At 42.8% G+C, this 13,776-nt stretch overlaps 1 protein-coding gene across 7 annotated transcripts in view; it reads left to right on the plus strand.

The window, feature by feature from the left end:
- LOC121862272 (diacylglycerol kinase theta-like) overlaps window positions 1–13,776 on the plus strand; it is a 121,560-nt gene that overhangs the window by 54,511 nt on the left and 53,273 nt on the right. For all 7 annotated transcript variants that reach the window (XR_006088209.1, XM_042360388.1, XM_042360391.1 and 4 more), the window contains exon 2: window positions 12,508–12,587. Coding sequence is in view for 6 of the 7 variants with exons in the window: in XM_042360388.1 (XP_042216322.1) it covers window positions 12,508–12,587 (80 nt within the window). In the remaining variant the exon portion in view is untranslated. The remainder of the gene's footprint in view (window positions 1–12,507; window positions 12,588–13,776) is intronic.

Genomic DNA, 13,776 nt, shown 5'->3' on the forward strand with positions numbered 1-13,776 from the left:
GCTTAATACAAGGCTGCAGCTTAATACAAGGTTACAGCTTAATACAAGGCTACAGCTTAATACAAGGCTACAGCTTAATACAAGGTTACAGCTTAATACAAGGCTACAGCTTAATACAAGGCTACAGGTTAATACAAGGTTACAGCTTAATACAAGGCTACAGCTTAATACAAGGTTACAGCTTAATACAAGGCTACAGCTTAATACAAGGCTACAGCTTAATACAAGGTTACAGCTTAATACAAGGTTACAGCTTAATACAAGGCTACAGGGTAATACAAGGATACTACCCAATACAAGGCTATAGGATAACACTAAGCTATAGGGTAACACAAGGCTAAAGATTACACAGGCTACTGGGTAACACAAGGCTAAAGATAACACAGGCTACTGGGTAACACAAGGCTAAAGATAACACAGGCTACTGGATAACACAAGGCTAAAGATAACACAGGCTACTGGTATCACTGTCTTCTTATATCCACCAAGATTTTATACACATTAGTTGTTATGACTTGATTAAAATAATACGTTTACTGGACAATTTACAAGAAAAACTAGTGATATTTTTTGTTGTGAACAAAATTTTTTGATTGCTAAACTTCTGGTAAGCATATAGCAATGTTTAAGAAGACATTTAATATTGTTTGTAGTCAAAGTACATAAACTTTTGTTGCAACGTTATAAAAATAAATAGAGATAAACTTCAGTAAAAAATTACAATACGATAATAATAACATCGAGGGTGGTGCACTCATTTGCAATGCATTAATCAAATCACACACCCTAAGTAAAAATGACGTTCGCTTTAATTTGTATTGATAAAAAGGTTACCATTAAAAACAAAATTCCAACATATTCATAAAAATAAATAAAGAATTGTTACAATTCATTATTTATAAAAAATTAAGTTCCCACGACTTACTTATTTCCGGATTACACAATACTGAACACATGATACTATTATAATTGTTGTCGATTATGACTTATATTTCTTTTCTACCAATTAAATATGCAATGGTCACAATAAAAAAACACTTTAAATCTATACACAAAATTATATGTTAATACTTTGTATCAATGATTCATACAAGACTTACGGCTTGATACTATTTATAAACATTAGCTGGCAGTGTTGTACCTGCCTGTTAACAGTTTGAATAAATAGATAATGTTGATTTGTAGTTACTAATGCAGGTTCTTCTACTTGAGATCTAACAAGGTGAGGGAGGAATGTAAGACTTGTGCTTGACTGACGTGGTAGGTTGTACGTCACTTTCATCCCGGATCATTGCCTATGTTCCGTCAATATCCTCATATCTCACTACTGTTACCTGAGAAATCTAACTCCCGGGATTCATTAATATTATTCCGTATCACCCTACTGTGCCGGCGCGTCACGAAGGATTTGTCTGGTAAACGGGCACACTTTACCCACGACCCATCAAAATACACGGACACAAAAAGCACAGTCACGGATCGTAAGGGGCAACACTGGGCAGACACTTGTAACTATCTAAGTTAAGTGGTTGTAAATTGAAATGCTGTTACTTATAAAAGTTTTGCGGAATGTAATGTTTAAAACTGTTTCGTTTTTCTTGTATAATACCTGTAATTTTTAAAATTTGTCTGTGTGTGATTGATCGCTTTATACGACTATATTTTTTAAGATAGAGAGCTGAAATTTGGTGCGGTTATTTCTACATGTGTACTTAATTTTGGCCAAGGATGGACATAGGCTATGTGCTTGAGCCCTTTCTAGTTAACTTGGCAACGCCTGGTACTTCAGCGGGTTTTATATTTTTTTACAAGTCTTTACTATTGATATTATTACTGCTGAAATATTATCGTACCTGAAATATTATTGCCACACATATTATGACTACTGACATATTATTGCTGCTGACATATCATTATAACTGTTCTATTATCACACCTGACATCATATTACTGCAGATATATCATTACTAGTGATATATTATTACAACTGATATGTTATTACCTCAGTGGTCCTAGCACAAGATGTTGCATTTGACGCCCAGTACAGTATTGCACACCAGTGGTCAACTAGGTGATCGAACCTTATTGGCTGAGCCGGTCCTGTGACATACGGGCGCCATATTGGTAATAATATGAGGACCCTCTCATTAATAAGGGATTTTTTCCTTATAATATGATCTTAATTATAAACCCGATTATTATGTTGGAGACAGCCCGAGAAGACTTCCCACCCGCCTTTGTTTTGGATGGACAAACTCTGCAGCTCTGGCTAAAGGTGACGGCACACTGGGCACTCTCCTCCAAACATGTTGCCTGTTTTGCTGGACGTTGGCCTAAACGGTAAACGTCCAACAAGCAGCAGGATTTCGGCTGTTGCTAGAAATGGACAACGGTTTGGCGGGGATCGTTGCTGGCCGGATTAGTGCTCAAATGAGCTTCATATAATTTCAAGTAAAAATTGAAATAAATCATGAAACAATAACAATTTAAAATATAACACATAAACTGTGACATATTTCTATTTATTCGTCACTTTAAAACTTCTTTAGTATTATTAAATCATTATTCAGGGTCTTCTTTGACCAGCCAGCCGCCGCCACTTTTAAAGACACTTCACGACGCACCCATTCAATTTCAATTTCAATTGTTTATTCCTTGATAGAGGAAGCTGGATCCTAGTGCTGTCACTAGGTGCCCCTGTACAATGACACCAGAAGCATCTGGCAAGTGTGACAAGTATATACAGTATAAATATTATAAAGGGGCTTACTAAAGCCTAAGGAAGGAAGGATATTCCTTTAACACATAATCAATATTATTTACAAAATATCTGGCCAGTATGGGGAGGATCATCGTGTCTCCGTCAGGGGGTCGTGGAGTGGTGGTCCAGCAGGCGTCACGGAAGCGTTGTGTGTGGGGACATCTTAGGAGGTAGTGGATAAGGGTGCTGCTGTCGGGTCTTCTGCATAACGCACAAGAGCGTTGCTCAGGGGATGCGGGGATACCAATCTCCCAAGCAAAGTCATACCCAATGATGATACGGGCAGCAATCACGTCCCCTTTCCGCGACCCTTTCCCATAGACATACGAGAGGTCAGGAAGTTTACGGAGGACATCGCACCAGGTGGGCGGGGAGTCCAGGGGGATGGCTGCTTCCCGAGCTTCTCTCTGTTTGCGGCGAATTTGGGTCCTAATCTGTAAGAGTGTTCGAGGAACAACGTAGTCAGGTGTGGCCTTGTTGCAGCCAGTCTTGGCAAGGCCATCTGCTGCCTCATTCCCCAAGATACCGACATGACTGGGTATCCATAGGAATGTCACGGGACGGCCTGCATCCTGAAGTGTGGATGTTAACCCTCGTATTCGGAGGATGAGGTGACGCACCCATTGTCTTTTCTTTAGCTTTTGCAGACGCCTCACTTGCTTCAGCAATTGAAGAACTATAGCACAATCCTGCAAGGCCTCAACTGTAGAAACGGGATCCATGGCGAACCTCATCTAGACGCTTTGTGGTTGTGTTCGTTGCGTTGGTCAGACACGCCAACAAAACATCCCAGTGTGACGCAAAACGTCTCTTTGTTTTGCTGGCCGGAACGTGTTTGCCAAACGTGTTTGGAAGAAAGCACCAATGTGACGCCGCCTTAACACTCGGCGACAGAGGCTCTGAGGTGACATCATGTAAACATGATCAGTGACATTTGTCCTGCAAAAAGTTGTCGAAATTTTTTTGGAAAAAAAATCTTTATGTCGTGTTTCCGCTACCCTTGGGATGAACAGGTCAGAAAACCTATTTTACAAATTTATATTATTTAGGCACATTAAAAGCTAAGATTTAGGAGTAGTAAGCATAGCGTGGGAGTTAGTAATTTGTAGTTGTGATGGTTGTCGATATTTTAAAGTTGTAGCAAATCTGACCCTTCTACAACTTTTTGTAAGTGCTTAGTAAATAATAATAAGCTCAATATGCATCCAGTGTTAGAAGTATAACACAGCAAGTCGGTAGCGACTCGAGTTCAAACTGTACCAGTAACTACAGCTCCTAAGTTGTGGTGTTGTGGCTTTTTCTTACCAGTTCTACACCACGGTCTAGAGAACGTACCTGGAAAGCTTAATAATTTAACTATCAGGTTGACGGGAGTCCCATTATCTTCAGTAGTTGTTGTAGTAGTCGAGATTCTTAAGAATGAAAGTCGTGGAAGTCGACTAAAAAGTAAAACGCTGTGTTCTTTTACACGACAGTAGCAAGTGTCACCAACATGCTTCTTCGTGCTTCAGCAATTTGAAATCTTTGAACACTGATTTTAGCAGGAATGACCTTCTGGGCGCTGTCGCAAGACTGGTAACAGAGGATGTTGCAATTTTAAACTTGGATACCAGCGCTCAGTGATTCGTTCTCGCTAACATTAGACACAATACAATTCGGTGATAGCTTTGAGTTGGAGCCACATAGAAAATGGCTACATGGAATTAAAACAAATTATCACTGAACTATAGTTTTAGCAGAAACAAACAACTGAACTTTCCCAGAATTGATTATACAGTATTCAATTTTAGGGTCGGACAGAGGCGCTAATTGGTTAGTTACTGTGAAAATCTGACATAATTCAATGATGGTTTGCTTTCGTTCGCTCGAGCTGTTTACTTTCAATATCATGGCACCTCTTGACGCTGTGGACGCGATACAGACACTAACATGGCGTAGAGCGAAAGAGAACTTCATTTTTGCCTCGGGTGGTCTGTTCCCACTGAAATGGATAATTGCCTGTAGGTGTCTTACTTAAACTGATATATATCTGTCACACAATTTTCCTGCAAAACCAAATGGTGAGGTAAAACATGAGTAAACCGGGGTAAAGTGAGGTTAAATTAGGTTACTGTGATATATTTCTGAGTTTTAACAACTAAGGTCTTCAAGGAGTTATCAACAACCAACAATTAAAAGAGATGTACAGTATCAGAATGAAACTTTGAAACACTTTTAGCTATTGCTGCTGTTTCGATATTATTATTTTTATTATTACTGACATTACTGCTGACATATTATCATTTCTGACATATTATTACAATTGACATTATTACAACCGTGTCACTGACATACCATTTACTACTGATATATTACCATTGATATATTCGTTTACTGCATCTTTCGACAATTTCTATAATCAGAATATTTTAACACCACTTGTTAAGAAATTACTGGCAGGTGTGTCATGTTCACATTAGGAATTCACTTGATCACATTTTTTAACTAACTTACCCTCACTATCATCATCACAATCACTGTTTACCAGCTCTGCCATCAACACCGTCACTCTCACTATCTCCACCCCTCCCTCACTATCACCAGCATCATGACTCCCTCACTATCACCACCACCATCACTAGCACCACATCTACCTCACCAACTCACTATCATACTGGTCTCCGTCCGTCTGTGCGTCAGTCACGTCAAAATTAATTTGTTGGGTAAGTTAGCGTGGTGGACGTGAGAGAGAGGGTGCACCTTTGTAGAGTGTTTACAAAGGTGACAGTACCAATGTAGCGGCTACTGTGTGGTGCGTGTTATAGTGTAGGTGAGAGGCGGGGGTATATATCATTTTAGCCTGTCTGTCGTGTGGTAACATTATCGCTATCACCTGTCTTTCTCTCTGTATGATATAATTGTTGTTGTTGTAACTTGTTCCTCTTAACTCTTCTCTCAACCACCCCCCCCCCCTGTCACCACACTCGCTATCTGGTGGTGGTAGTGATGATGGTGGTAGTGGTGGTGATTGTGGTGGTGATTGTCGTGATGGTGGTGACGATCATGGTGGTGATGTTTTTAGTGTGGTAATGGTGGTAATGATGATGATGATGATGATGATGATGATGATGATGATGATGATGATGGTGTTGGTACTGACAACATTGATAGTGCTGGTGATAGTATTGGTGGTAGTAGTACTGGTGGTGTTGAGGGAGATAATGAGAAAGCTAGTGAAGGGGATGGTGATGACTAAGATGGTGGTGGTAATGTTGTGGTAGTGGTGTGATGGTGTTGTGATAGTGTGGTAGAGTGTGATGATGGTGTTGTGATAGTGTGGTAGGGTGTGATGATGGTGTTGTGATAGTGTGGAAGGGTGTGATGATGGTGTTGTGATAGTGTGGTAGAGTGTGATGATGGTGTTGTGATAGTGTGGTAGGTTGATGATGGTGTTGTGATAGTGTGGTAGGGTGTGATGATGGTGTTGTGATAGTGTGGTAGGGTGTGATGATGGTGTTGTGATAGTGTGTAGGTTGATGATGGTGTTGATAGTGTGGTAGGGTGTGATGATGGTGTTGTGATAGTGTGGTGGGGTGTGATGATGGTGTTGTGGATAGTGTGGTAGGGTGTGATGATGATGTTGTGATAGTGTGGTAGGGTGTGATGATGGTGTTGTGATAGGTGTGGTAGGTTGATGATGGTGTTGTGATGGTGTGGTAGGGTGTGATGATGGTGTTGTGATAGTGTGGTAGGGTGTGATGATGGTGTTGTGATAGTGTGTTAGAGTGTGATGATGGTGTTGTGATAGTGTGGTAGGGTGTGTGATGATGGGTGTTGTGATGGTGTGAGTGGGTTGATGATGGTGTTGTGATAGTGTGGTAGGGTGTGATGATGGTGTTGTGATAGTGTGTGGTAGGTGTGATGATGGTGTTGTGATAGTGTGGTGAGTTTGATGATGGTGTTGTGATAGTGTGGTAGGTTGATGATGGTGTTGTGATGGTGTGGTAGGGTGTGTGATGGTGTTGTGATAGTGTGGTAGGTTGATGATGGTGTTGTGATAGTGTGGTAGGGTGTGATGATGGTGTTGGATAGGTGTGGTAGGGTGTGATGATGGTGTTGTGATAGTGTGTGTAGGGTGTGATGATGGTGTGTGGGTGTGATGATGGTGTGGTAGGATGTGATGATGGTGTTGTGATAGTGTGGTAGGTTGATGATGGTGTTGTGATAGCGTGGTAGGGTGTGATGTGGTGTTGTGATAGTGTGTGGTAGGGTGTGATGATGGTGTTGTGATAGTGTGGTAGGTTGATGATGGTGTTGTGATAGCGTGGTAGGGTGTGATGATGGTGTTGTGATAGTGTGGTAGGGTGTGATGATGGTGTGATAGTGTGGTAGGGTGTGATGATGGTGTGGTAGGGTGTGATGATGGTGTTGTGATAGCGTGGTAGGGTGTATGATGGTGTTGTGATAGTGTGGTAGGGTGTGATGATGGTGTTGTGATAGTGTGGTAGGGTGTGATGATGGTGTTGTGATAGTGTGTAGGGTGTGATGATGGTGTTGTGATAGTGGTAGGGTGTGATGATGGTGTTGTGATAGTGTGGTAGGTGTGATGATGGTGGTTATAGTGTGGTAGGGTGTGATGATGGTGTTGTGAAAGTGTGGTAGGGTGTGATGATGATGTTGTGATAGTGTGGTAGGGTGTGATGGTGTTGTGATAGTGTGGTAGGTTGATGATGGTGTTGGATAGTGTGGTAGGGTGTGATGATGTGTTGTGATAGTGTGGTAGAGTGATGATGGTGTTGTGATAGTGTGGTAGGGTGTGATGATGGTGTTGTGATAGTGTGGTAGGGTGTGATGATGGTGTTGTGATAGTGTGATGATGGTGTTGTGTAGGGTGTAGGTGAGGTGGTGTTGTGGTAGAAGGTGTAGAGTGTGGCGGTGTACACATGGACCAGGGTGTTGGCTAGCTGGGAGGAGGAGGAAGATAGTCATAAGGTAGAGTGGAAGATGGAGGTGGAGTCATGGCGGTCCACACTACTCTCACTGAGATACACAGAAAATTGATCTTCTGAGTCTCCATTAATCTCTCTAGTTGACTCAAACGCTCAGTAGATAATGACAGATAACAAGAATATTGAGCAGTGTGTAATGGAGTGTGTGTGTGTGTGTGTGTGTGTGTGGGAGATGAGTAGACGTGAATGAGGCAGGACGGTGGGTGACATGATGTAAATAAAGAGATGTTCTATCATGATGGTGTGAGCGGGGACATGGGATGTGGCCTCCCCCGCGCTGGCAGGAATGGACCCGTCGGCCCGATCGATGTACGAAACAAACATAGGCTGGAACCTTCGCTGGTGTTTCTTCGCCTCCCTCTCCCTTTCCCTCTCCCTTTCCCTCTCCCTCTCCCTTCCTCCTTCACCCTACCTACACCACATTCTTATAGTACTCTACGAGCGGTAAATGTCATAATAATAATACACTCAGCGGGTTTAAACGAGAATAAAGGAAAGAAAGAAGCTGTGAGTTTGGGTGGGTGGCTCTCTCTCCTTCCACTTCTGACATCTCCACTTAATAATCTATCAGCGAGGCACTACGACCTACCACGCTTTTATAAACCAGAGTGGTAGATAACATGGCACTTTCTACAAGCTACCACCATCGTCACCATTATGGCCAGCACCATCATCACCATCACCACCACGCCATTACCACTACCACTAACTACGGCAGCACCATTATTACCACTAACCACCACCACCATCTCCTCCTTCGACCCTTCACCACTACCATCATCACTACCATTGCCACCATCCTCTTCACTATTACCTTCCATCATCTCCTACATCACCACTACCATCAATACCACCATACGCCACACCCTCTACCACATCACCACCATATTCTACCACAGCATTACACCATTTTTCACAACACCCTCACACCACACCCTCGTCAATAACACTACTACGACACTACCATGATTTGCCACAACACCACACCCTATATCATAACGCCACACCATTCTACCACAACACCATACCCTTTACCACAAGATCACCATACTATCACACCACAACCAACACAATCCCACAATCTCTAGATACAATGCCACCATACACTACACCCACCGCCACACTCTACACCACACACCACCACACTCCCCACCCACCACCACACTCTACACCCACCACCACACTTCCACACCCACCACCACACTCTCCACACCCACCACCACACTCTACACCCACCACCATACTCCACACCCACCACCACCACACTCTACACCCACCACCACACTCTACACCCACCACCACACTCTACACCCACCACCACCACACTTTACACCCACCACACTCTACACCCACCACCACACTCCCTCTAACCCACCACCTGCCACACTACACCCCACCACCACACTCTCACACCCACCACCATACACTACGCCCACCACCACACCTACACCCACCACCACACTTCTACACCCTCCACCACACTCTACACCCTCCACCACACTCTACACCCACCACCATACACCATGCCCACCACCACACTCTACACCCACCACCATACACAGCCCACCACCACACTCTACACCCACCACCACACTCTACACCTCCTCCACCACACTCTCCACCCCTCCACACACTCTACACCCACCACCACACTACGCCCACCACCACACTCTACACCCACCACCATACTACGCCCACCACCACACACTACACACCCACCACACTCTACACCCACCACCACACTCTACACCCACCACCACACTCTACACCCACCACCACACACTCACACCCACCACCACACTCTACACCCACCACCACACTCTACACCCACCACCACACTCTACACCCACCACCACACTCTACACCCACCACCACACTCTACACCCACCGCCACACTCTACACCCACCGCCACACCCCTACACCCAAGAGTGTACTCACACTCTACAACACCCTCCACCTCCCAGCAAAACACCGTTGTTTAGTGTTATTAAGGTGAACTAGTGTCATTACCAGGCACTAACTACCGTCGTTAACACGGGGTCATCACCTGCCATTATCCTCCACCACTCTGTCTTAACAACACAAGAATGGCAGAGTTTTGTATTCATTCTTTTTTTATCAAGGTGTCTTTCTGTCTGTCTGTCTGCCTCTGTTAAGGAAGGGCTACTTAGGTCATAAAGAAAGGGGTTAAATTAGTAGGGATTAGTGAAAATAATGATAGGAAAGTGGTAAGGCAACAAGTACACACACACACACACACATTATTATATATATATATATATATATATATATATATATATATATATATATATATATATATATATATATATATATATATATATATATATATATATATATATATATATATACACACACATACACTCAGGCCAGTTTTTACGAGGTGAGGTGTGTCCGAACACCTAGGATGGCACACAAGGTTTTTACATCAGTTGCCCCGTGGCGTATAGTTTAGTTGTCATCATCACACACGAAACCAAGTAAATTCTTAACTAACATGAGTCTCCTGTGCTTGGAAGTGTGTTTACATTTTTCTTGGTTTACTGTGTTGTTCCGAAACGTTCGTGGGTTATCCGTGTTGTCACAGAACTCTCGAAACTTAGGTCAAGAAGAAATACATCATCTGTGTGTGTGTGAGGGGGGTAATCTTTAGAGATGATAGAGGTAGAAATGTTGTGTTCAAACTTACGGTAAAATTGTGAGGATAATCTCCCGTTATGGTAAGACACTACCACACCTGTGTCTTATAGTGTTGCTGGTGTACTGTAGTTGTTGTAGTGTACTTGCTGTACGGATTATAATTATAGATTGCCACAAGTATACCTGGAGCACACACACACACACACACACACACACACACACACACACACACACACACACACACACACACACACACACACACACACACACACACACACACACACACACACACACACACACACACACACACACACACACACACACACACACACACCATTTTTATAGTATAGGAACATATTTAACTTATTGATGAGCACTTTAAATATAATTGGTTAATTAAATAGATACCCCCAAAAATGAGTGAGTTATATAATGAAACTCGACACAGTATGGCTGACTGTGGACTCTAACAATGGCTGGCAGGGTAAAAATACAGACATTCTTCCCCCTGTTGTATTATGCCTTAAATAGCCAGGTGTGTTGCCACATATTGACAATGACAGCTAAATAAATACCTGGGGGGAATTGGCATCTACTGGTGGTGTGTGTGTGTGTCATAATAATAAAGATCATCACACAAGTTTCTTCCTCACATGTAACAAACCTACTGATTCTAATAATAACATCAACGATCCTTCACTCATATCAGATAAATATAATATAGTACTGAACTTATTAATAGTGCTTCAGAGCCTTCAGTATTAAATATATAATTTTGAACTTAATAAAATGTTTCAGTAATATTAGCATTACTAACTACAGATGTCTTTCACAGTGAACTCAGATTTTTTAAGTATTGTGCAGTTTTAGACTATGAAAATCTCCTCACATCAAGGTTAACGTTATAATGGTCCAGATTAATGGCTTTCAAACACCAACACTTATATTCCTTTTTGTGTGTGTTTAACATGTCTGTAGAATATTTGGAAGTCGAATTTTTTTGTGTTGTTGATATATGTGTGTGAGAGTTTAAGGTATAATAACACTAGCCGCGAATCGTTAAAATTCAATAAAACAAAATATCATCAACAGAGCAAAGCGACCCACTTCTACGTTCGTCTATTTATTCGAAACCTTTGTCTGTACACTTCATGAAACTTGTCACTTGTACTAAAACTGTTGTATTAACCTCTACGTCTTTTTTCTTCTTCAAAATTTCCATTGGTAAGTGAACTATATGAGGAGGATAGTTTGTGTGCATAATCTTGAGTGTATTAATTATGTTAGGACAATAGAAAGAACTGGACAAAAGCCAAACTTACAGTATATTATGAGGAGACATAAAAGCTGCGTCCACGTTACTGGTATTCTTCACCTTCTGGTAACACTGAAAGCTGCCTAATACTGAGAATTGTTGACGGAAACGTGTGATAAATCTTCACTGAATTTACATTTATTCATACCGGATTAAAGGACGCTTGTCTGTGGAAACCCTTTGACATTTTATGAAGTAGGAGTCAAGGCATTGCGTGTGTGCTTCTCTTGATATTTTTAAAATCATTTTTATCTTAGAGATCATATCTAGGGTTCAAGATTGATACGATATACTATTTTTGGAACCTGTCAGTGTATGTGTGTCAAGAAGTCATCCATAGTGTGTTTAAAAAAAATAGTGTCATGACGATTTTAAAACGTGAAATAATTCAGATGAGTTAGAAAGATGTATTGACACATGTCTCCCTAATACATCGGAATATATTTTATATTATGTTCAAGTTAAGAGTTGACATAACATGAATTTTTTAGGCCTGTAGACAAATTATAAACAACTTTTTTTACACACACACACACACACACACACACACACACACACACACACACACACACACACACACACACACACACACACACACACACACACACGGGTCCCCAACAACAGTGCACTGGCTTCGTTGTAGCCCTGATATAGCTCCTAAAGACAGGTGATTTCCAGGGATCCCTAATTCATTCTTTCGCCATAAAGCTGATTTAGTTAAGAGGCACAATAAGAGAGGCTCAGTAGAGTTCGTCAGCACTAACACTCATCATCTCCTCCACAGTGTGTAACTTCGTGGTCCATGACAAGTGTATGAAGACCGTCGTCTCTCCGTGCTCCAGCATTGCCCCTACCCTGATCAAGGTCAGTACACCTGTTCTACACCTGCCCACCCTCATCAAGGTCAGTACACCTGTTCTACACCTGCCCCTACCCTCATCAAGGTCAGTACACCTGTTCTACACCTGCCCTACCCTCATCAAGGTCAGTACACCTGTTCTACACCTGCCCCACCTCATCAAGGTCAGTACACCTGTTCTACACCTGCCCCTACCCTCACAGGGTCAGTACACCTGTTCTTACACCTGCCCCTACCCCTGATCAAGGTCAGTACACCTGTTCTTACACCTGCCCTCTACCCTGATCAAGGTCAGTACACCTGTTCTACACCTGCCCCTACCCTGATCACAAGGTCAGTACACCTGTTCTTATACCTGCCCACCCTGATCAAGGTCAGTACACCTGTTCTTACACCTGCCCCTACTCCCTGATCAAGGTCAGTACACCTGTTCTACACCTGTACACCTGCCCTACCCTGATCAAGGTCAGTACACCTGTTCTACACCTGTCCACCTGCCCCTACCCTGATCAAGGTCAGTACACCTGTTCTACACCTGCCTACCCTGATCAAGGTCAGTACACCTGTTCTTACACCTGTACACCTGCCCTACCCTGATCAAGGTTAGTACACCTGTTCTACACCTGTACACCTGCCCCTACCCTGATCAAGGTCAGTACCTGTTTTACACCTGTACACCTGCCCCTACCCTGATCAAGGTTAGTACACCTGTTCTACACCTGCCCCTACCCTGATCAAGGTCAGTACACCTGTTCTTATTCTGCCCCTACCCTGATCAAGGTCAGTACACCTGTTCTTATACCTGCCCCTACCCTGACTGCAGGGTCAGTACACCTGTTCTACACCTGTACACCTGCCCCTACCCTGATCAAGGTCAGTACACCTGTTCTTACACCTGTCCACCTGCCCCTACCCTGATCAAGGTCAGTACACCTGTTCTTACACCTGCCCTACCCTGATCAAGGTCAGTACACCTGTTCTTACACCTGTAAACCTGCCCTACCCTGATCAAGGTCAGTACACCTGTTCTTACACCTGTACACCTGCCCCTACCCTGATCAAGGTCAGTACACCTGTTCTTACACCTGTCCACCTGCCCCTACCCTGGTCAAGGTCAGCAGAGCTTTGTTACACCTGTCCCCACACCTGTAGACATGATTTTATTCATTTCCACGCTTATGCTGTCATATTCTT

The sequence above is a fragment of the Homarus americanus genome, unplaced genomic scaffold, assembly GCF_018991925.1.
Source record: "Homarus americanus isolate GMGI-L3 unplaced genomic scaffold, GMGI_Hamer_2.0 scaffold31037, whole genome shotgun sequence".
Taxonomy (NCBI): Eukaryota; Metazoa; Arthropoda; class Malacostraca; order Decapoda; family Nephropidae; genus Homarus; species Homarus americanus.